Source organism: Oncorhynchus gorbuscha, linkage group LG08 (assembly GCF_021184085.1).
Source record: "Oncorhynchus gorbuscha isolate QuinsamMale2020 ecotype Even-year linkage group LG08, OgorEven_v1.0, whole genome shotgun sequence".
Lineage (NCBI taxonomy): Eukaryota > Metazoa > Chordata > Actinopteri > Salmoniformes > Salmonidae > Oncorhynchus > Oncorhynchus gorbuscha.
Genome location: NC_060180.1, coordinates 40,775,813 through 40,799,054, shown reverse-complemented (window position 1 = coordinate 40,799,054; position 23,242 = coordinate 40,775,813). Strand labels below are relative to the sequence as shown.

At 45.0% G+C, this 23,242-nt stretch overlaps 1 protein-coding gene across 5 annotated transcripts in view; it reads right to left on the bottom strand.

Annotated features, from left to right (window-relative positions):
- LOC124041659 (calmodulin-regulated spectrin-associated protein 2-like) overlaps window positions 1-18,922 on the bottom strand; it is a 69,763-nt gene extending 50,841 nt beyond the window's left edge. For 4 of the 5 annotated variants that reach the window (XM_046359489.1, XM_046359491.1, XM_046359493.1 and 1 more), the window contains exons 1-2: window positions 18,215-18,922; window positions 3,124-3,383 (exon numbers count right to left, since the gene is read on the bottom strand). In XM_046359489.1, the coding sequence (XP_046215445.1) occupies window positions 3,124-3,383; window positions 18,215-18,353 (399 nt within the window). In that variant the 5' untranslated portion in view covers window positions 18,354-18,922. The remainder of the gene's footprint in view (window positions 1-3,123; window positions 3,384-18,214) is intronic. The other variant, XM_046359490.1, reaches the window with a different exon arrangement.
- Between the last annotated feature and the right edge of the window lie 4,320 nt (window positions 18,923-23,242).

The window sequence follows — 23,242 nt, the reverse complement described above, 5'->3', positions numbered from 1 at the left end:
ACTTTACCACACACTGTTAGGGCCTACTTAAAGCAGCAGAGTCCCAACAGCAGTCCCAACACCATACCACTGCCACATAGCTTATATGGCTGACTTGTTTAAACAAATGTGGTTTCTACTGACAATTGAGATGTACAAACTATGGCATAAGGGGACGATGAGCAGATAAGAGGCAATCCATAATTTCGATTAAGTGAGCTAGGACGGACGTAGTCAATAAAACTATTTGTTCAGTCCTTTTGAAATGTACAGCAACAGAATTCAGAACATGGGCTGTTCTTACAGTATTATCTACCAAGTCAGAACTGTAAGATTAATAAAGGGGGCATATAAGCAGACAATGAAAGCTCTTACAATATTTGATGATAACATTTCTCTAAAACAGACTATAGACTACATGTGCACCACCAAGTCAGAACAGTAGGCAAAATTAGGAGGGGAAACGGGACCAAATTATTAGGGTGAGCTTATTAGGAGGTGAACAGCTGTATGTTCTGTAATACTGTATGTTGTGTGAACAACACACAACATACAGTATTACTTTCTTAGCTACAGCTTACATATATCCCTGGCATATTACATAATTTATGCAACAGCATACAATACATTTTTGGGCTCACCTTGTTGTGCTGTACTCACTTGAACAGAAAGGTGGCGTGGCAGTCCTTCGTGGGCAAATTTTGTCATCAAACTTTGTCATCAAAGTCTGGTATTCTCTGGATTTATGGTGCTTTCAAGACAACTGGCAACTTGGAAAAATACAAGGTCGAATCATGATGACGTCAGGGTTCTTCAGGTTGGAGCTCTAGAAAGAGGCCAGAGTTCCCGACTTGCAATTCCGAGTTGGATGACCGTTCAAAATGTATTTTCCCAGTCGGAGCTAGTTTTTTCCCAAGTTCCCAGTTGTCTTGAACCCATTGAAATCAGATTTCCCAGTTCTGAGTTTCCAGTTGTTTTGAGCGCGGCATAAATCATGATGGCTTGACACTATGGCCAATGTTGAATGTTAATCTTTGAAACGCTTTAACCCAGAATTGGGACCACACACTCACTCCAATGAATAGCAGTCTAGTGATTGCTTTGCAATGCTTGCAGTTAGCCACTGATTCCTTCAAAACCACTCATTGTTGAATTTGCGACTTCCAACTTTTTGTGTAATGTTTATGTCCAATGGCCGATGAGCACCGATACGTTTTATCTATAATTTCTCTTCATATGACAAGGATTAAAAAGGATTTGCCAGTAGATTGTCGACTTGATTCAGGATGATGACTGCTTGCATGCTAGCTAAGATGTTGAAAGTATGACGTTGACATGATCAGTTCAATGAAAGCTGCTGTAGATATAACGTGATTTAATGTAATTTTATCTGTGGCCAATGACCTTGAGCCATCTTGGATAGGCACTTCTAATGTAACTCTATGGCAGCACCCAAGGGGCTTGCATTTTCGAGCTCTACCCTTACATTTGGAGGTGACGTAGTGTCCCCATGAGTGACAGAATACTGAGCCAATCACGGCGCAACTAGAGAACCCCCTACGCTCTGTCTTTTCCACTGGCTGCCCCACCACCACAGAAAGGACTGAGCTGCAGTAGGCTAAAACACCTGCATTTTGGAGCTGCCTTATGCAAGAAAGCAAAAAAGAGACAACGTTTGTATGCGACTTAATTAACTAAAATTTTGTCAAATATTTTTTACATTGTTTGCAAACTGATATGTGACACGTATTAATGACAAAATAACATGCAAAACAGGCATCCCCACAAAAAAATATATTATCTTTTTTGCTAGAAAGGTGGGTCTCAAAACATGCTCTGCCATCAAGTTGTTAAACTATTCATACTTTTTAAAAGATTACTGATTATTGTATGGGATCAATATACAAACGTTTGGAGAAAGATAACTTGAAAAAACATTTTGATTGAGTAAATGTATTTATTGGTTTATTTTCTTTTCGATAAGAGACTAAAATTAAATACATTTAAGGTTATTTGTTGATGTAATTTTTTTAATAACAATTTGTGTCATTAGATTTTGGGTGGGGGTCACAAAAAATGGGTGTAGACACATGATGTATTTGAAATTCCATGATCAGACCTTCATGATCATAATACAATACTGCATTAATTAACTGTCAAGTCTAGACACGGCCAGAGAGAGGGAGGGGGGAGAGAAAGACGGGGGAGAGAGAGAGAAAGAATGAAAGACCAAGGGAGTGAGCAAGAAAGTGATGTTGAAGAGATAGAAAGAAAAGAAGAGAGATTGAGAAGGACAGAAATAACTGATGGTGAGATATGGAGGGAAGGAGAGCGAGATTAGGGAAGGAAAGAGCCTGTGTGCCACAGCAGATTCCAATTCTCCCAGAAAGAGAGCGACAGAGACAGAGAGAGAGAGAGAGAGAGAGAGAGAGAGAACTGCAACGCAGGTTCCCATTTCGTCAGCAGCTATGTTCAGTCTCTGAACTCATGATCCTCAGCCACACAGTATTGGATTAGAATAACTATTTCGTAACTGTTGACTCATTCCCTCTCGGGAAGCTCACGGCATTCCCCTCATATCTAGCTATAATACATTCTTCAACAGACGATCAATTGAAAAGGACTGTAGATTTAAAAGGGCTGACTTTTAAGCCTTTCCTTTACACATCAAAACAACTTTTTAGAAGAAAGGCATTTTTACCTTGTACTGTGTGACATAACAGTACCGTCTGTCTGTCTGTCTGTAAGTGGTTTATCTTGGAAACCTGTCATTAGGCTTGTTTGTGTCCTTTCCAAGAGACACCGCTGAGAATACTGTACTCACAGAGCCCTACCTTAGAGCACACACAAAGAGACAGAGGATGAGTGAGTGAGTGAGTGAGTGAGTAAAAAGAGAGAAGGAGAAGGAAGCGCACAAACCCTAATATTACTCTTTACAATCTGTATGTCTGCATGTGTGTGTGTGTGTGTGTGTGTGTGTGTGTGTGTGTGTGTGTGTGTGTGTGTGTGTGTGTGTGTGTGTGTGTGTGTGTGTGTGTGTGTGTGTGTGTGTGTGTGTGTGTGTGTGTGTGTGTGTGTATGTGTGTGTGTGTGTAAATGTGTATGTGTGTGTGTGTGTGTGTCCAGACAGCTCTTCATCCTCACCATGTGTATGGGTGTGCTGGTCAGGTCCCTCTCTGTGACCAGTCGGTCCTGGTCAGTGACGTACAGTCCCTTCTGTGCCAGGGCCTGGATGATGGCGTTGTGTCCCAGCAGAGGTTTGACAGCATCGCTGCGGAGGATGAGGCTCCCCGCCCGGCAGTAGAGTTCTGCAGACAGCAGCAGGCATGCCACCGGGGGCTTCAGGTGCTCCTGACTGTACTGGTCCCTGTAGAAAGGGTCCACCAGCTCCTCCGGGACCGCATCTGTGAAGGGAGAGAAGAGGGGTTAGTGTGGTGATACGATGAACATAGGTTCTCTGAAAGAGGGGGCCGGATTAGTTTGGGATATGATAACTGTCATCTGGGGATGTGTCTGTGGAGGGATCGGGTACAGGTAGAGCTGGGATGATAAACCCCAAATTATCAACACATTATCAACACCATACCAATCACTTATCATAGGCATTATGATAAGTAGCCTATACTAGAGAAATGTCAAGTTTGAAAGAAGTTTGCTAATATGGGTGATTGTTAATGGGACAATTGATTGCTACAACCATCAGACTAGTAGTAGTAGTTTAAAGGACACTTTTTTTAAATTGTGGTGCACATTAACCTTGTAAACTTCTCATTCTATTTATTGCTATCGTATCAATTCAGGCAATTTATCTCGATATGGATTTTTGTCCATGTCGCCCAGCTCTAGCTACGGGTTAGTGTGGACATATGATAAACAGAGTTTCTCTGGGAGGACGTGAGGATGGGTGGGCTACATAAGTAACATTATAGTCAGCTCATTTTGGGCTGTCCGTGGAGAGAGGAAACAGGTTACTTTGGTGAAACAATAACTGACATGACTGTACTGGCCCCTGCAGAATGAGTCCACCATGATGGCAACAGGCGGGCCTGTGCGAGCCCCACTCTCCCATTGCACACATGCTTCTCTCACACACGGATCTTAGACCTTCTCCATTGACGGCGTGCTTAAGAGTGTGTGTGTGTGTGTGTGTGTGTGTGTGTGTGTGTGTGTGTGTGTGTGTGTGTGTGTGTGTGTGTGTGTGTGTGTGTGTGTGTGTGTGTGTGTGTGTGTGTATACATTAGGCTTGGGCGGTATATCGTTTATCTCCAGCAGAGGGCTCTAGCTACGCATCTCATTTGCTCTAGCTAAGTGGCTTCTTGCTTACAGCAGAGACAATCAACCTCCTGGATCAAGATTGAGTTTTTTTATTCTATTTATTTGTTACATTTGTAAAGAAATAGCACCCTTTGTGTGCACTGACGGTAACATATAACGTATACACCGGTATGGTACAGGAATGGTGTGTGTGAGACAGAGAGAGAGGTTATTCTTTGTCTGTTGACTCACATGCTAAATCTGATTTACTTGATCTTTATCTTCAAAATAGCCACACACACACACACACACACACACACACACACACACACACACACACACACACACACACACACACACACACACACACACACACACACACACACACACACACACACACACACACACACACACACACACACACACACACACACACACCAGACTTGTCTGCACTCAGGGGCAAAGAGTACACCACTTTCTGCTCTTCTCTGGTGTGTGCCATCACATGATGTGTCAAGGGGTCCCGAGAGTGTTTTTGAGGCTGAGAAAGGGACGGAAGGGGTTGAAAGTTGGGCTGGGAATTGCCAGGGACCTTACCATGCTATTTTATCACCATACTTGGGTGCCGATACAATATGTATTGCGATTCTCATGATTCTATATGTATTACGATTCGATACTGCAATTCTATTGCGATTTCACGTTCCAAATATATAGCCTTGATGAGAGACACATTTTCTGCAGAGAACATTTGTTTTGATCAGTCATGGAAATAAGTGCTGAAAACATTCTCACTATTTAAAGTGAAACAGACAGCATTGTAGCTAAATTAAATATTATTATTTAATTCATATATATATATACACCCCCAGGAAGAATATGACTTTTAAAAACATTTTCTGTCAAGCAAGTATTTAGACATTTTCATCAATTCATAGAATGTTTGGGAATGACGTACACTGTACTAAGGCATTTGTGAAAACTCTATAGCAATACAGACTGGGGAAGCAGCTGTGCGTTTGGACAATTAACTGCATTAAATAAAACCTGAACCATCTGTCTTGTCCAGGACCAGAGTCGATGCAGACCGGTGCACCAAAGCCAGTCAGAGATACAGTAGGCCTTTATTTGCCACACAGGCCTGCCATCATTCCACTTTGAACTGGACTGTGTGTTTACAGGCAGTAGGGCCTGTCATCATTCACTTTGAACTGGACTGTGTGTTTACAGGCAGTAGGACCTGCCATCATTCACTTTGAACTGGACTGTGTGTTTACAGGCAGGTAAACCCTCTCAAACTTTTTCAATTTGTTGGCCGTCAAAATTGCACTGATAAACGATGGGGAATTGTAGCCTCCTCGTCCTTCTGCAGCTTGCCTGCCAACAATGCATGCTTGTCCCCACCAAGCACCCAAAGCTAATTGGCTAGCTACTTCCAGACACAAATGAGAGAACACCCCACTCTGACCATTTTACTCGCCCTAGCAGAGCTGGTTAGGCTGTTTACATGTTATCTAGATCGTTTGTGACTAACTATTACTTTCTTTGCCTACGTTAACTGACACCGGTCAGTCATATTCAGTGGGTGTTACGTTAGTAAATTCATCAGTTATTCTGCGCTCTGGCACACTCAGATGAGAGTACTCTGAAATTGGAGTAGATAGCGAGAGTGAATTTGTGTTATCCAGTTAGCCATATGCTAACTGGATAACAGTCGTTCAGGTTCTTGCTAGCTAACATTTACATTACATTTACATTTAAGTCATTTAGCAGACGCTCTTATCCAGAGCGACTTACAAATTGGTGCATTCACCTTATGACATCCAGTGGAACAGTCACTTTACAATAGTGCATCTAAATCTTAAAGGGGGGGGGGGGGGGTGAGAGGGATTACTTATCCTATCCTAGGTATTCCTTAAAGAGGTGGGGTTTCAGGTGTCTCCGGAAGGTGGTGATTGACTCCGCTGTCCTGGCGTCGTGAGGGAATTTGTTCCACCATTGGGGGGGCCAGAGCAGCGAACAGTTTTGACTGGGCTGAGCTGGAAATGACACTGCATCTCTAGCTGTGTAAAGTATAGCCACCAAAAAACAATATTAGGGGAAAAAGTCAGTCACTCACCCACTCCAATGACATGAATGACATCCTCCTAGCAGCTAGCTAGCTATCGTTAGGGTCCATGTTTTTAACTTGCTACATAAATAGATGTGCTAGCCTATTAGCTACGCTATGACTGACTTGTGATCTTTGCCCTTGTATTCACATTTCCAGTCTTAGTTAAATTTGTCCATTTTGTCCAAAATATTGAGCCATTGACACTGAAACAGTGCACCCTGAATGGAGGCAGCAACAATGTACCAGGCCAGCTGTGATTTACAACCTCATAGCAATGCTTTTTGGACTATCAAGAAATGTATTGGTGAATTATATCAGTCATGCATTGAACCGCATCCATGTACTCTGGCAACAATACCTTTGTGTACACCATGGAATGTTGAGTCAAATAGAACATATATTTTTAAAACCTCTTATAATGTTGGTTTTGTTGCATCAATTTGGAATTTGATGTTTTACTGATATTATGACTGTTTCTTTCATAACTGCAAAGTAATTAAAACTCTGTCAGTTCCACTTTAAAAAGACGAAGAATGAGCTATAGGATGAAAAATACCAGCATTTTGACACAGCTACAGCCAAACTAGCGCTAGCTAACGCTACCTAGCGAGAAAAATATATATTATATATATATATGTTATTATAATTTTTTGACTAATCGATATAATATTGTCTGTAACTGTATCGATTTCCCACCATCCCTAGTTGAAAGGGTGCATATGGGGTAATGAGGGCGTGTGTGGTGTGATTGTGTGTGTGCATACCTGGTGTGCGTGAGGTCATTTCCCCTCGCCATGGCTGTGAATCACAGGCACAAACAGGGGGAAACAGGAGACAGGGCAGGCATCTTAAACGTGTATTATTACATATTTCTGATCATTTCTGAGTGGTCCCTATGTAACGGATGTGAAACGGCTAGCTTAGTTAGCGGTGTGCGCTAAATAGCATTTCAAACGGTTACGTCACTTGCTCTGAGACCTTGAAGTAGTAGTTCCCCTTGCTCTGCAAGGGCCGTGGCTTTTGTGGAGCGATGGGTAACGATGCTTCGTGGGTGACTGTTGTTGATGTGTGCAGAAGGTCCCTGGTTCGCGCCCGGGTATGGGCGAGGGGACGGTTTAAAATTATACTGTTACACCTACAGCGTACCATCGCAAATATGTGATTGAAACAGTAGTAACAGAACATTTGATGTAACAAACGTGTCTAAACAGCATTGTTGTCTGAAAAGCGCCTAAACAATTGTTTGTACGGTCTATACAACTTTATTTCTCAATTTCACCTTTTATTGTTCAGAAAAGAGACGCGTGTCAGCTAAGCTAACAACAGCTACATTCTTTATGATGGCAGCCATGTTTGTTTATGTTTGACAAGCGATAACTCCCTAATCCCACAATTCCATTCACTATAAAACACAAATAAATAAAGTAAAAGATGGCTGTGCCCATTTCCCGAAAAATATGAACTTAGTTTGGCCACTTTTCAGAATTTTACAAATCTTCTATGTACTTGTTACAGTATATACAATAACCGGATCGCTTAACTTAACTAGTAATTGACAGTTTTTGACTAATCACAAAGCAAATAAAATGCTATCACCTCGCAGATCATCACACCAAATACAAGCCTACTGCCTAGCCTAACCGTTAGCGCGAAAGCTAAACAGGGTTGCCAGATTTGGATGAAACTATTTTAGGTGGGCTTGGAAAGGGGGGGGTTATTTCATTTGTGGGGGATTTCAAGTCCATGGGGGGGTAGGAAGGTATCGTGGGGGGTTATGATGCAGGAAATATTACTGTGATGGGGGGGCAAACACAGCGGAAGTTTATAAGCTAAATAAAACCCCTGATACTCGGGCAACACCGAGTAATGATAGTTACAATCTAAATCAGTCGATTGAACCATCCCTTCACTTTGTTTGTTATAACATCTTTGGTCTGACAGACGTTTACGTGACAACCAGAATGCATTGTATGATGTCAACAAACATGGCGCCACACATAGCTGGCATTTAGCTTAACTTTAGCTCATCATAATTAGTATAACCTTACAAAATATATTTTACACACATCATTACAATCGAAAACATGCGAATAAAACAGTAAATACATTATGCCCCATACAGTGCATTCAGAGAAAGTATTCAGACCCCTTGACTTTTTCCACATTTTGTTACATTCCAGCCTTATTCTAAAATAGATTAAATCATTTTTTATCCTCAATCTGCACACAATATCCCACAATGACTAAGTGAAAACAAGTTCAGACATTTTTGTGATATTTAAAAAAAATCTGAGATGCCTTATTTACATAAGTATTTAGACCCTTTGCTATGAGACTCGAAATTGGAGCTCAGGTGCATCCTGTTTCCATTGATCATCCTTGAGATGTTTTCTACAACTTGATTGAAGTCCACCTGTGGTAAATTCAATTGATTGGACATGATTTGGAAAGGCATACACCTGTCTATATAAGTCCCACAGTTGACAGTGCATGTCAGAGCAAAAACCAAGGTCGAATGAATTGTCCGTAGAGCTCCAAGACAGGATTGTGTCGAGGCACAGATCTGGGGAAGGGTACCAAAACCTTTCTGCAGCATTGAAGGTCTCTAAGAACACAGTGGACTCCATCATTCTGAAATGGAAGAAGTTTGGAACCACCGAGACTCTTCCTAGAACTGGACGCCCAGCCAAATGAAGCAATATGGGAAGAAGAGCCTTGGTCAGGGAGGCAACCAAGAACCTGATGGTCACTCTGACAGAGCTCCAGTGTTCCTCTGTGGAGATGGGAGAACCTTCCAGAAGGACAACTATCTCTACAGCACCACCAATCAGGCCTTTATGGTAGAGTGGCCAGACGGAAGCCACTCCTCAGTAAAACGCACATGACAGCCTGCTTGGAGTTTGCCAAAAGGCACCTAAATTACTCTCAGACCATGAGAAACAAGATTCTCTGGTCTGATGAAACCAAGATTGAAATCTTTGGCCTGAATGCCAAGCATCACATCTGGAGAAAACCTGACACCATCCCTACAGTGAAGCATGGTGGTGGCAGCATCAGGCTGTAGAGATGTTTTTCAGCAGCAGGGACTGAGAGACTAGTCAGGATCGAGGGAAAGATAAACGGAGAATAGTACAGAGAGATCTTTAAATGAAAACCTGCTCCAGAGCACTCAGGACCTCAGACTGGGGCGAAGGCTCACCTTCTAACAGGACAACGACCCTAAGCACACAGCCAAGACAATGCAGGAGTGGCATCGGGACAAGTCCCTGAATGTCCTTGAGTGACTCAGGCAGAGCCCGGACTTGAACCCGATCTAACATCTCTGGAGAGACCTGAAAATAGCTGTGCAGAAACGCTCCCCCTCCACCTGACAGAGCTTGAGAGGATCTGCAGAGAAGAATGGGAGAGACTCCCCAAATGCAGGTGTGCCAAACTTGTAGCGTCATACCCAGAAGACTTAAGGCTGTAAATGCTGCCAAAGGTGCTTCAACAAAGTACTAAATAAAGGGTCTGAATACTTATGTTAATGTGTTATTATTCATTTATTTTTTTATACATTTGTTTTTAAAAACTAAAAACCTTTTTTTGCTTTGTCATTCTGGTGTATTGTGTGTAGTAGATTGATGGGTATAAAAATAAATAAAAAATTAGAATAAGTCTGTAACTTAACAAAATGTGGAAAAGGTCAAGGGGTCTGAATACTATCCGAATGCACTGTACTTACATACTGTGTGCTACAGTAGAAACGATAACACGACATACAGAAACTATAATGATAACGTAATAAGGCACTTACTTTGATAGGAACTCACACGTCCAAAGTTATTATTAGTAAGGAAAACAACATTGAAGGCAATGCGGGTGCCAGCCGAAAAATGTACTGGGGGCAAAAAGTTATTTTCTGACTGGGGATGTGCAAATGCCTGCATACTTGATCTGGGGAAAAGCCTCAAACATAAATTGTCCGCCACAGGGAAATGGGCTTCTTCTTTGTGAATTAATGAGGAGGCAGAGCACACCTCAATTCAAACTGTTGTTAGAAAATAAAACTTGTTAAAAAATCCTTTGAAATGGACAAGTTGAAACATAGCCTGTAGATAATTAGCAGGCAGCCTTGGTTTGAGGCAGCGTAGGTTAACTCACACTGGGGCGACCGATTAAGGTTAGTCCAATAGACTTAATTTGGTTTTGCCCGATTGAAAATGTATTCTGCAATGTATTCACAATACCATTTTTACGATATTATATCGATTCTATGACTCCAAGTATCAATCGTGATAAATCGTGATACATATAGAATAGCACTGCATCTGGACACCTAAGTACAAAGAATAACAACAAAAAATATCTAGTTAACAGAAGAAAGGAAGACAAAATAAGGACAAAAGAAGGACAGAAGAAAAAGGAAAAGAAAGAGGACAACAAAGTGAAACAGTCAGCACTTCTATTGCAACTTCGTATTTCGTCGTCCTAACGTAGTCTACACTGCTATCTGCCCAGCAGCTAGCCAGCTAGCATACGTCCACCGTCTACCGAATAGCAGCACTGTAGAAACTATTACACTCAACTGAACGACTTGATTAGTGTAGTGTTAGCTAGCTACATAGTTGTCTTTGCTGTCTTCGTATCCAATATAATTGTGTAGTTTAGAGCGTGTAATCTTAGAGTGATTATCTTAATTTACCGAGGTTAGCTAGCCAGCTATTTGTCGTCCTTAACGTAGGAGACACTGCTAGCTAGCCAACAGCTAGCCAACATCTACTGAATAGAACTTCCGCACTCAACAACCCGGTCGCATTCCGCTTCGCTCCACAGGTAGTATCACATTTTTCATTTCATTTCATTACAGCACAACGGTTTGATTTGTTTGATCGTAGCTAGCTACATAGCTAGCTACATAGCCGTCTGTGTATCAAAGATAATTGTGTAGTCTAGAGCGATTTTCTAGGTTAGCTAGCCAGCTATTGTCGTTCTTTTAACGCAACGTAACGTAATCAACACTGCTAGCTAGCCAGCTAGCCCCGAATAGCAGCACTGTAGAAACTATTACACTCAACGGAACGACTTGATTAGTGTAGTGTCAACAACGCAGCCACTGCCAGCTAGCCTACAAAGTCAACAACGCAGCCACTGCCAGCTAGCCTACTTCAGCAGTACTGTATCATTTTAATCATTTTAGTCAATAAGATTCTTGCTACGTAAGCTTAACTTTCTGAACATTTGAGACGTGTAGTCCACTTGTCATTCCAATCTCCTTGCATTAGCGTAGCCTCTTCTGTAGCCTGTCAACTATGTGTCTGTCTATCCCTGTTCTCTCCTCTCTGCACAGACCATACAAACGCTCCACACCGCGTGGCCGCTGCCACCCTAATCTGGTGGTCCCAGCGCGCACGACCCACGTGGAGTTCCAGGTCTCCGGTAGCCTCTGGAACTGCTGATCTGCAGCCAACAAGGCAGAGTTCATCTCAGCCTATGCCTCCCTCCAGTCCCTCGACTTCTTAGCACTGACAGAAACATGGATCACCACAGATAACACTGCTACTCCTACTGCTCTCTCTTCGTCCGCCCACGTGTTCTCGCACACCCCGAGAGCTTCTGGTCAGCGGGGTGGTGGCATCGGGATCCTTATCTCTCCCAAGTGGTCATTCTCTCTTTCTCCCCTTACCCATCTGTCTATCGCCTCCTTTGAATTTCATGCTGTCACAGTTACCAGCCCCTTCAAGCTTAACATCCTTATCATTTATCGCCCTCCAGGTCCCCTCGGAGAGTTCATCAATGAGCTTGATGCCTTGATAAGCTACTTTCCTGAGGACGGCTCACCTCTCACAGTTCTGGGCGACTTTAACCTCCCCACGTCTACCTTTGACTCATTCCTCTCTGCCTCCTTCTTTCCACTCCTCTCCTCTTTTGACCTCACCCTCTCACCTTCCCCCCCTACTCACAAGGCAGGCAATACGCTCGACCTCATCTTTACTAGATGCTGTTTTTCCACTAACCTCATTGCGACTCCCCTCCAAGTCTCCGACCACTACCTTGTATCCTTTTCCCTCTCGCTCTCATCCAACACTTCCCACACTGCCCCTACTCGGATGGTATCGCGCCGTCCCCACCTTCGCTCTCTCTCCCCCGCTACTCTCTCCTCTTCCATCCTATCATCTCTTCCCTCTGCTCAAACCTTCTCCAACCTATCTCCTGATTCTGCCTCCTCAACCCTCCTCTCCTCCCTTTCTGCATCCTTTGACTCTCTATGTCCCCTATCTTCCAGGCCGGCTCGGTCCTCCCCTCCCGCTCCGTGGCTTGACGACTCATTGCGAGCTCACAGAACAGGGCTCCGGGCAGCCGAGCGGAAATGGAGGAAAACTCGCCTCCCTGCGGACCTGGTATCCTTTCACTCCCTCCTCTCTACATTTTCCTCCTCTGTCTCTGCTGCTAAAGCCACTTTCTACCACTCTAAATTCCAAGCATCTGCCTCTAACCCTAGGAAGCTCTTTGCCACCTTCTCCTCCCTCCTGAATCCTCCTCCCCCCTCCTCCCTCTCTGCAGATGACTTCGTCAACCATTTTGAAAAGAAGGTCGACGACATCCGATCCTCGTTTGCTAAGTCAAACGACACCACTGGTTCTGCTCACACTGCCCTACCCTGTGCTCTGACCTCTTTCTCCCTCTCTCTCCAGATGAAATCTCGCGTCTTGTGACGGCCGGCCGCCCAACAACCTGCCCGCTCGACCCTATCCCCTCCTCTCTTCTCCAGACCATTTCCGGAGACCTTCTCCCTTACCTCACCTCGCTCATCAACTTATCCCTGACCGCTGGCTACGTCCCTTCCGTCTTCAAGAGAGCGAGAGTTGCACCCCTTCTGAAAAAACCTACACTCGATCCCTCCGATGTCAACAACTACAGACCAGTATCCCTTCTTTCTTTTCTCTCCAAAACTCTTGAACGTGCCGTCCTTGGTCAGCTCTCCCGCTATCTCTCTCAGAATGACCTTCTTGATCCAAATCAGTCAGGTTTCAAGACTAGTCATTCAACTGAGACTGCTCTTCTCTGTATCACGGAGGCGCTCCGCACCGCTAAAGCTAACTCTCTCTCCTCTGCTCTCATCCTTCTAGACCTATCGGCTGCCTTCGATACTGTGAACCATCAGATCCTCCTCTCCACCCTCTCCGAGTTGGGCATCTCCGGCGCGGCCCACTCTTGGATTGCGTCCTACCTGACAGGTCGCTCCTACCAGGTGGCGTGGCGAGAATCTGTCTCCTCACCACGCGCTCTCACCACTGGTGTCCCCCAGGGCTCTGTTCTAGGCCCTCTCCTATTCTCACTATACACCAAGTCACTTGGCTCTGTCATAACCTCACATGGTCTCTCCTATCATTGCTATGCAGACGACACACAATTAATCTTCTCCTTTCTCCCTTCTGATGACCAGGTGGCGAATCGCATCTCTGCATGTCTGGCAGACATATCAGTGTGGATGACGGATCACCACCTCAAGCTGAACTTCTGCAAGACGGAGCTGCTCTTCCTCCCGGGGAAGGACTGCCCGTTCCATGATCTCGCCATCACGGTTGACAACTCCATTGTGTCCTCCTCCCAGAGCGCTAAGAACCTTGGCGTGATCCTGGACAACACCCTGTCGTTCTCAAATAACATCAAGGCGGTGGCCCGTTCCTGTAGGTTCATGCTCTACAACATCCGCAGAGTACGACCCTGCCTCACACAGGAAGCGGCGCAGGTCCTAATCCAGGCACTTGTCATCTCCCGTCTGGATTACTGCAACTCGCTGTTGGCTGGGCTCCCTGCCTGTGCCATTAAACCCCTACAACTCATCCAGAACGCCGCAGCCCGTCTAGTGTTCAACCTTCCCAAGTTCTCTCACGTCACCCCGCTCCTCCGCTCTCTCCACTGGCTTCCAGTTGAAGCTCGCATCCGCTACAAGACCATGGTGCTTGCCTACGGAGCTGTGAGGGGAAAGGCACCTCAGTACCTCCAGGCTCTGATCAGGCCCTACACCCAAATAAGGGCACTGCGTTCATCCACCTCTGGCCTGCTCGCCTCCCTACCACTGAGGAAGTACAGTTCCCGCTCAGCCCAGTCAAAACTGTTCGCTGCTCTGGCTCCCCAATGGTGGAACAAACTCCCTCACGACGCCAGGACAGCGGAGTCAATCACCACCTTCCGGAGACACCTGAAACCCCACCTCTTTAAGGAATACCTAGGATAGGATAAAGTAATCCTTCTCACCCCCCCCTTAAAATATTTAGATGCACTATTGTAAAGTGGCTGTTCCACTGGATGTCATAAGGTGAATGCACCAATTTGTAAGTCGCTCTGGATAAGAGCGTCTGCTAAATGACTTAAATGTAAATGTAAATGTAAGTATCGTGATCATACTGTACGACTTGGTAAAGCGAGAGTGCTATTAGCCTAGTGAATGGAGAGGTCAGAGAGCTAGGCAGGCAGACACTTCCGAAGACGTGGGCTACTCGGCCTGGATGGTGGGCTGGCGAAAAGGATCGGGATTTACAGCGGACACTGTGGCCTACTTGTAGGAAAGGCAGACGTGTACAATGTATTTTTACAGGAGGTATAGGTTATAGTGTATCATTTCCGACATAAGTGAGGACTCTTCATCCTCTATCAGCAGATTACATTTCTTCCAAGCAGGGTTCAGAAGCTAATTTGGAAAGTGTGTTGTTACCCACAGAGACGAAAGTGGGCTATTTCCGACAATGGCGGGTGTTTACCATTCCAACACCCACTTAACAGCCAGTCACTTCAGCAGCTAGTCACAATAACGGTCTGTCCCCACTATAAAGTCCCTATACTGTCCCCACTATAACATCCCCTCATAACCCTGAGAGGGTGGACAAAAGCTCCTATGACCTCACATAGCCTCCTAAAACAGCACCAATGCCAAATACAGTAGTAACACAGTCTACTACACATCTTTATCTGGACGGTACCTTATGCTGTACAATGTTAACAGAGTCTTGCCATGTAAGTGCTGCTAGAAGAAATGTTGCTATAAAGAACCAAACAGGGGGTTCTATGGCTTGGTTCATATGGCCCTCAAAAATGTTCTATAAGACCAACAAAGCACCCTTCTTTTTAACAGTGTGGAGTGCAGATACAACCTTCACAGAGTAAGTGGGCTTTCGTTTTCCCCAGGTTCATCAAACGCTGCCGCGTCAAGGAAAACCCATCTCCTTTGTGTCTGCCATCAAACAGGAAATAGACAGGAAGTAGCTGTCGCAGGAAGTCCAAACACGAGACCTGGAATACCGACCGTTACCGTGCCGACCACAGGAGTCGTCCAATCGGAGCACAGCACAGGGAGGGAACATTAAAGAATGTACACCAGTCAGCAACATTACTTGTCTGTTATTACTTTCTTAGAAACCTGTGTAGCCTATATCGGCAGTTGATAATGTCTGATTCAAAACACTGGGTTACTTCGCTGAGAAATAACTAGATATATTTTAGCAGTGGTTTTCAGAGGTAACATTTTTGTTCAGTTGCTCACTATGCCAATTCATGTTGGACTACTTATTTTCCAATGCAGTACGAACATCAATTAAGTCAGACCAAAGTATACCAGAAATGTTGTCACTCACATTGATTGTGGCTAATGAATTCACACGTTACTAGTCTAATTAACATTAGTGCTCAGAGCCAGTATGTAAAGCTGAAGCATCTTCTGTTGGTCCTTCCATTGGGCCCAGTCTCCAGCCCGGAGGCCCCTGCATTGTGATGTAACTGAGACAAATGCTGCCACTCTAGACTGGGTCTCCACGACGTCAACACACCACAGATGTTACAGAGACAGGAGAGAAGAGTAGGGTCTGAGGAGAGCACCAAATACAACAGCTGCTCACAAAGCGGTTTAGACCCCCCCCCCCCCGACAAACGTTGAACACTGAAGTTAGACCGTGAGATCTTGTTGCAAAGAGAGAGCGAGATGAGAAAGAGATAGCGGGCGAGCGAGAGAGAGCATTGGGACCTAGTCAGGGATCCAGTACCAGACAGGAAAGCAGAAAACACAGATGCCTTTGGTCAAAATGTGTCATAATAGAGGAAAACATCTAGTGAGTGTGTATGTGTCCGTACATGCTCTTATGGTCACGCTTATAGTCCTTTCCTGTGTCTAGGCTATATTTCAGTTGATCTACAGCAGTGATCAGCATGCATTTTGAATGGGAGAGATTGTTTTTGGAATTGTCTGCATTACGTGGGTCAAACTACTGTCAGAACCATAGTAAGTAGACCAAACGTGGCTTTGTGTGTAAACTAAGACTTGGTTGATGAATTGGGCCACTGTTCTCATGGTGCTGGAAGGAAGCAGTAATGTGTGTCACCAGGAGGGACAGGAAAAGAACCCAGTCCTGGTATGCTAATAGCCTGCAGTTCTCTATGACAGAGTAGTGAGGGGAGGGGAGCAGTGGACATGGCTTTCCACCATTTTATACACTTGAGAAAAGCGTACATGCTGGAAACTATAGGAGGAGCTACCTCGTCTATGTGCTTAGCATAGTGTCTGTGGCCATTGAACGTGAGAATCCTTGGCTCCCAAGGCTAGCTGCAGCATAACCCCCCCTCTCTCTGTCCATTATTACCATACACAGATCGAGCAGATGGTAGTTAAGAGTGTAGCCTCATTAAAAAACTTCCGTAGAGAGCTGGAGTCAGTCAACCTCCAAGCCCAAAGCCAGCTGGAATGACTGACTTCATAGGACTGCTGCTGCCTACTGGCCAAGGCCAAGCCCAAGCCTCCCCCCAGCTACACTGGTAGCAGATTTTAATATAGGCTAAGTGTTGCCTGTCATCCAGAAACTCTACTCTGAATGTTTTCTGTTCACATTCTAATTTCAACCACCCGGTGAAGTAACAACTGTGTTATTGTCAAGTCACATGGAATGATCCAATAAGGCCTGAGGTATATTTATTTAACAAGGCAAGTCAGTTAAAAACAAATTCGTATTTTCAACGATGGCCTAGGAACAGTGGGTCAACTGCCTTGTTCTGGGGTAGAACGACAGATTTGTACCTTGTCGGGTATTTGATCTTGCAACCTTGCGGTTACTAGTCCAACGCTCTAACCATGTATGTGGCCAATAAATGTACAACTGCTAAGGGATGTTCTTACGCACGACGCATCACGGAGAGCCTGGATACAGCCCGTAGCCGTGGTATATTGGCCATATACCCGAACCCCCCGAGGTGCCTTATTGCTATTATAAACTGGTTAACAACGTAATTAGAATAGTAAAAAGTTTGTTTGTCATACCCATGCTATACAGTCTGATATACCACGGCGTTCAGACAATCAGCATTCAGGGATCAAACCACCCAGATTACAATACTGTTTAGATGTTCCATCAACCTGTATATGGCCATTACTGTGAACATCAGGAACCAGCTGCAGTTACTGATCAATCAAATGCCACAGACATCAATGCAGATGGGAGAATAAGTACATGATCAACAACAGCAACAGCGTCCTCTGTCGTGTTCATAACAGAAAAACCGGAGATATTGGACAAACGTGCAACAGTTAGTCTGTCCATCCCCTGCACTTCTCCTCGGACACAGACCGTCAATTAGAGAGCCCTGGTGGGACTAATACAATGACTAATTAGCATGTTTAATTGTCGCTCGGGGTGAAGATGATGTTTCAACAAGGCTATATTGAGGCCAAATAACACATTCTTAACACAGATAAGACATGCTCTCTTGGCCCATCGGAAATACCGAGGTTAATTATGATAAACCCTCTGAAGATGCGCGCACTGACACAATTTGTCCAAATGTTGCATCACATTTGACACATTTCCACCCCAATATTCAGAAGAAAAAAAGGGCGCCACCTACCTGAGCCGAAGGCTTTGGCCACAAGCCATGTCAAACTACAGTATATTTTGGCCCTTGTGAAATCATAGTGATCAAAAGCCTTGATCGAGGGCACGATAAAGGTCCGCCTCAACCCCTTGGTATCTGCCGCACCGCTCATCTTCACCGCTGGCGCGCTCGGCCTCCTTTACAGAGAGGGAGATGGTCGGTTAGCTCGTGGAATTCTACCGGCGGCAGATGACATCCCGTCCAAAGGAATTCGATGCAGCAAAACCGTTCTTTCCGTTCAAACTTTAAATGCGTTATCAAGCCAAATACCGACTGGACACCGTTATAATTACCCACACTCAGATATGTTGTGGCTCCTTCCCGTGGTCCTTATACGTTCACCGTTTTTATTTCCAAGTGTCCGATACTCTCAGTACGAGACGAGAATTCCAGCCAGGCAACTGCAGTAGTTTTGGGGATTTTCATCCATTGATTCCCTGACATTATCTTCAGGGTTGCCAAGCATACCGTGGCTATGTTTATCTACGAAACGGGTCGCGCATTTGCCCGAATTCTATTCGCTGGAACAGTTGAATTATAGGGTATAAGTAAACGGAAAAGGTTGTCCTTGTCCAGAATTGTTCTTCATAACTGTTTTTAGTTTTTCCTCTCCCTCGATCACGGCGGCGTCTCCCCTGCGCTTTTCCTGCCGCACTGGCCTCAGAGGCGAGCGCCCCCAGAGCGCCTGCGCGGTCCACCCAGAAGTTCCACAGCGGTCCACCCAGAAGTTCCACAGACACAGTGCTGGATACAGTGCAGGATACACTGTTGGATACAGTGGTGGATACAGTGGTGGATACAGTGTATCAAGTATCTTGTGAAATTCCCGCCTGACGTGTTTCCTCTGCACTTGGAATGCCACTAGGTCTACGCTCAGTATGTCCCAAAATTTCTACTACAACAATTACCTTTGACGTAGTTATGCTGCATTGAATGAAACGTGTTTGCCAGCATGGTTACTTTTGGTCGTATAACCCATGTGATTAGGAGCTTGGATTATTTACAATAACTGTGTGATGACCTAAAGAGGACATATAGGGTGGTATACTGTATTAATCAAAGTAGGTTGAATCTCAGTGCTGTGAAATTATAATCTCTAATCTTTATTTAACCTTTTGCTACTATACTAATAATATATGCCATTTAGAAGACACTTTTATCCAAAGCATGCATACGTTTTCTTATGTTAGTCTCATCACGATAACATATCTTTTTAAAAACCCTGGGAATAGGACTGGCGATTCTGGTCGGAGATGTGGCAAGCAGAACATGAGAGGTTTGAGGTGTTCTGATCCTGAATCAGTGGTTTGGGTTCAGGGCAGAGAAGGCTTTGGGTGAAGACAGTTAAAACAATAGGCATTTCAGACAGGAAGGGGTTCTTTCTTTAAGACACACTGCCTTTTAAGTTCAACATCTGTCCTATACATATAGTCCATTTTAGTAGATGCTCTGTTCCAGAGTACTGGTCCCTCATTTGCATACTGGTCCCCCATGGGAATCAAACCCACAACCCTGGCTTTGCAAGCACCATGCTCTACCAACTGAGCCACACAGGACCACTGCACTGCCCTACCAAGCAAAAGAGCAGTAACTGGTTTGGTCAAAAAGGAGTTATTGACATTAAATACATGCTTTATCATGTGGACAAATGTCATTGTGTTGTGTTATTATTATATATTGTTTTATTTAACTCTGCAAGTCAGTTAATAACAGATTCCTACTTGCAATGACGGCCTACCCCGGCCAACGCTGGGTCAATTGTATGCCGCCCTATGGGACTCCCAATCATGGCCAGTTGTGATACAGCCTGGAATCGAACCTGGGTCTGTAGTGACACTGAGATGAGGTGCCTTAGACCACTGCACCACTCAGTAAATGCAAGAAGTTACAGTGAAACCAAAGAAAAAGGCAGTAACTGCCATCACACGTGTCAGTTAGTGCATTTTACCTTGGTTTCACTGAGCTTTGGGCTCCAGTGTCTACGGTTCACCTTGGTTTCACTGAGCTTTGGGCTCCAGTGTCTACGGTTTACCTTGGTTTCACCGAGCTTTGGGCTGCAGTGTCTACGGTTTACCTTGGTTTCACTGAGCTTTGGACTGCAGTGTCTACGGTTTACCTTGGTTTCACTGAGCTTTGGGCTCCAGTGTCTACGGTTTACCTTGGTTTCACCGAGCTTTGGGCTGCAGTGTCTACGGTTTACCTTGGTTTCACTGAGCTTTGGGCTCCAGTGTCTACGGTTTACCTTGGTTTCACTGAGCTTTGGGCTGCAGTGTCTACGGTTTATCCTGGTTTCACTGAGCTTTGGACTGCAGTGTTTACGGTTTACCTTGGTTTCACTGAGCTTTGGGCTGCAGTGTCTACGGTTTACCTTGGTTTCACTGAGCTTTGGGCCCCAGTGTCTACGGTTTACCTTGGTTTCACTGAGCTTTGGGCCCCAGTGTCTACGGTTTACCTTGGTTTCACTGAGCTTTGGGCTGCAGTGTCTACGGTTTACCTTGGTTTCACTGAGCTTTGGGCTCCAGTGTCTACGGTTTACCTTGGTTTCACTGAGCTTTGGGCTCCAGTGTCTACAGTTACCTTGGTTTCACTGAGCTTTGGGCTGCAGTGTCTACAGTTTACCTTGGTTTCACTGAGCTTTGGGCTCCAGTTTATTTTAATTTTTACCTTTATTTAACTAGGCAAGTCAGTTAAGAACAAATTCTTATTTTCAATGACGGCCTAGGAACAGTGGGTTAACTGCCTGTTCAGGGGCAGTGTCTACGGTTTACCTTGGTTTCACCGAGCTTTGGGCTGCAGTGTCTACGGTTTACCTTGGTTTCACTGAGCTTTGGGCTGCAGTGTCTACAGTTTACCTTGGTTTCACTGAGCTTTGGGCTGCAGTGTCTACTGTTTACCTTGGTTTCACTGAGCTTTGGGCTGCAGTGTCTACGGTTTACCTTGGTTTCACTGAGCTTTGGGCTCCAGTGTCTACGGTTTACCTTGGTTTCACTGAGCTTTGGGCTGCAGTGTCTACGGTTTACCTTGGTTTCACTGAGCTTTGGGCTGCAGTGTCTACGGTTTACCTTGGTTTCACTGAGCTTTGGGCTCCAGTGTCTACGGTTTACCTTGGTTTCACTGAGCTTTGGGCTGCAGTGTCTACGGTTTACCTTGGTTTCACTGAGCTTTGGGCTGCAGTGTCTACAGTTTATCTTGGTTTCACTGAGCTTTGGGCTGCAGTGTCTACGGTTTACCTTGGTTTCACCGAGCTTTGGGCTGCAGTGTCTACGGTTTACCTTGGTTTCACTGAGCTTTGGACTGCAGTGTCTACGGTTTACCTTGGTTTCACTGAGCTTTGGGCTCCAGTGTCTACGGTTTACCTTGGTTTCACCGAGCTTTGGGCTGCAGTGTCTACGGTTGACCTTGGTTTCACTGAGCTTTGGGCTGCAGTGTCTACGGTTTACCTTGGTTTCACTGAGCTTTGGGCTCCAGTGTCTACGGTTTACCTTGGTTTCACTGAGCTTTGGGCTGCAGTGTCTACGGTTTATCCTGGTTTCACTGAGCTTTGGACTGCAGTGTTTACGGTTTACCTTGGTTTCACTGAGCTTTGGGCTGCAGTGTCTACGGTTTACCTTGGTTTCACTGAGCTTTGGGCCCCAGTGTCTACGGTTTACCTTGGTTTCACTGAGCTTTGGGCCCCAGTGTCTACGGTTTACCTTGGTTTCACTGAGCTTTGGGCTCCAGTGTCTACGGTTTACCTTGGTTTCACTGAGCTTTGGGCTCCAGTGTCTACAGTTACCTTGGTTTCACTGAGCTTTGGGCTGCAGTGTCTACAGTTTACCTTGGTTTCACTGAGCTTTGGGCTCCAGTTTATTTTAATTTTTACCTTTATTTAACTAGGCAAGTCAGTTAAGAACAAATTCTTATTTTCAATGACGGCCTAGGAACAGTGGGTTAACTGCCTGTTCAGGGGCAGTGTCTACGGTTTACCTTGGTTTCACCGAGCTTTGGGCTGCAGTGTCTACGGTTTACCTTGGTTTCACTGAGCTTTGGGCTGCAGTGTCTACAGTTTACCTTGGTTTCACTGAGCTTTGGGCTGCAGTGTCTACTGTTTACCTTGGTTTCACTGAGCTTTGGGCTGCAGTGTCTACGGTTTACCTTGGTTTCACTGAGCTTTGGGCTCCAGTGTCTACGGTTTACCTTGGTTTCACTGAGCTTTGGGCTGCAGTGTCTACGGTTTACCTTGGTTTCACTGAGCTTTGGGCTGCAGTGTCTACGGTTTACCTTGGTTTCACTGAGCTTTGGGCTCCAGTGTCTACGGTTTACCTTGGTTTCACTGAGCTTTGGGCTGCAGTGTCTACGGTTTACCTTGGTTTCACTGAGCTTTGGGCTGCAGTGTCTACAGTTTACCTTGGTTTCACTGAGCTTTGGGCTGCAGTGTCTACAGTTTACCTTGGTTTCACTGAGCTTTGGGCTGCAGTGTCTACAGTTTACCTTGGTTTCACTGAGCTTTGGGCTCCAGTGTCTACGGTTTACCTTGGTTTCACCGAGCTTTGGGCTGCAGTGTCTACGGTTTACCTTGGTTTCACTGAGCTTTGGGCTCCAGTGTCTACGGTTTACCTTGGTTTCACTGAGCTTTGGGCTCCAGTGTCTACGGTTTACCTTGGTTTCACCGAGCTTTGGGCTCCAGTGTCTACGGTTTACCTTGGTTTCACCGAGCTTTGGGCTCCAGTGTCTACAGTTGACCTCTGTATTATTTATTGTTCTTTGCTGATACAAGTATCAAACTATATGACACTGAAGGCAGTAACTACCATCTAGGGTCGAAGGTCATATCAGAGGTCAGGGTCAATATGAATAAAAATAATGACCTCATAGGAAGACAACAGATAACCACATCTCCAATGATCTGCCTACAGTTGATCTGGCTGCACAATAAAACAACTTTGAAGTCATTTTTCTCAGTTTCACTCTATGAGCAGTTACTGCTCTGTTGCTTGGTAGGGCAGTATAGTGGTGCTACCT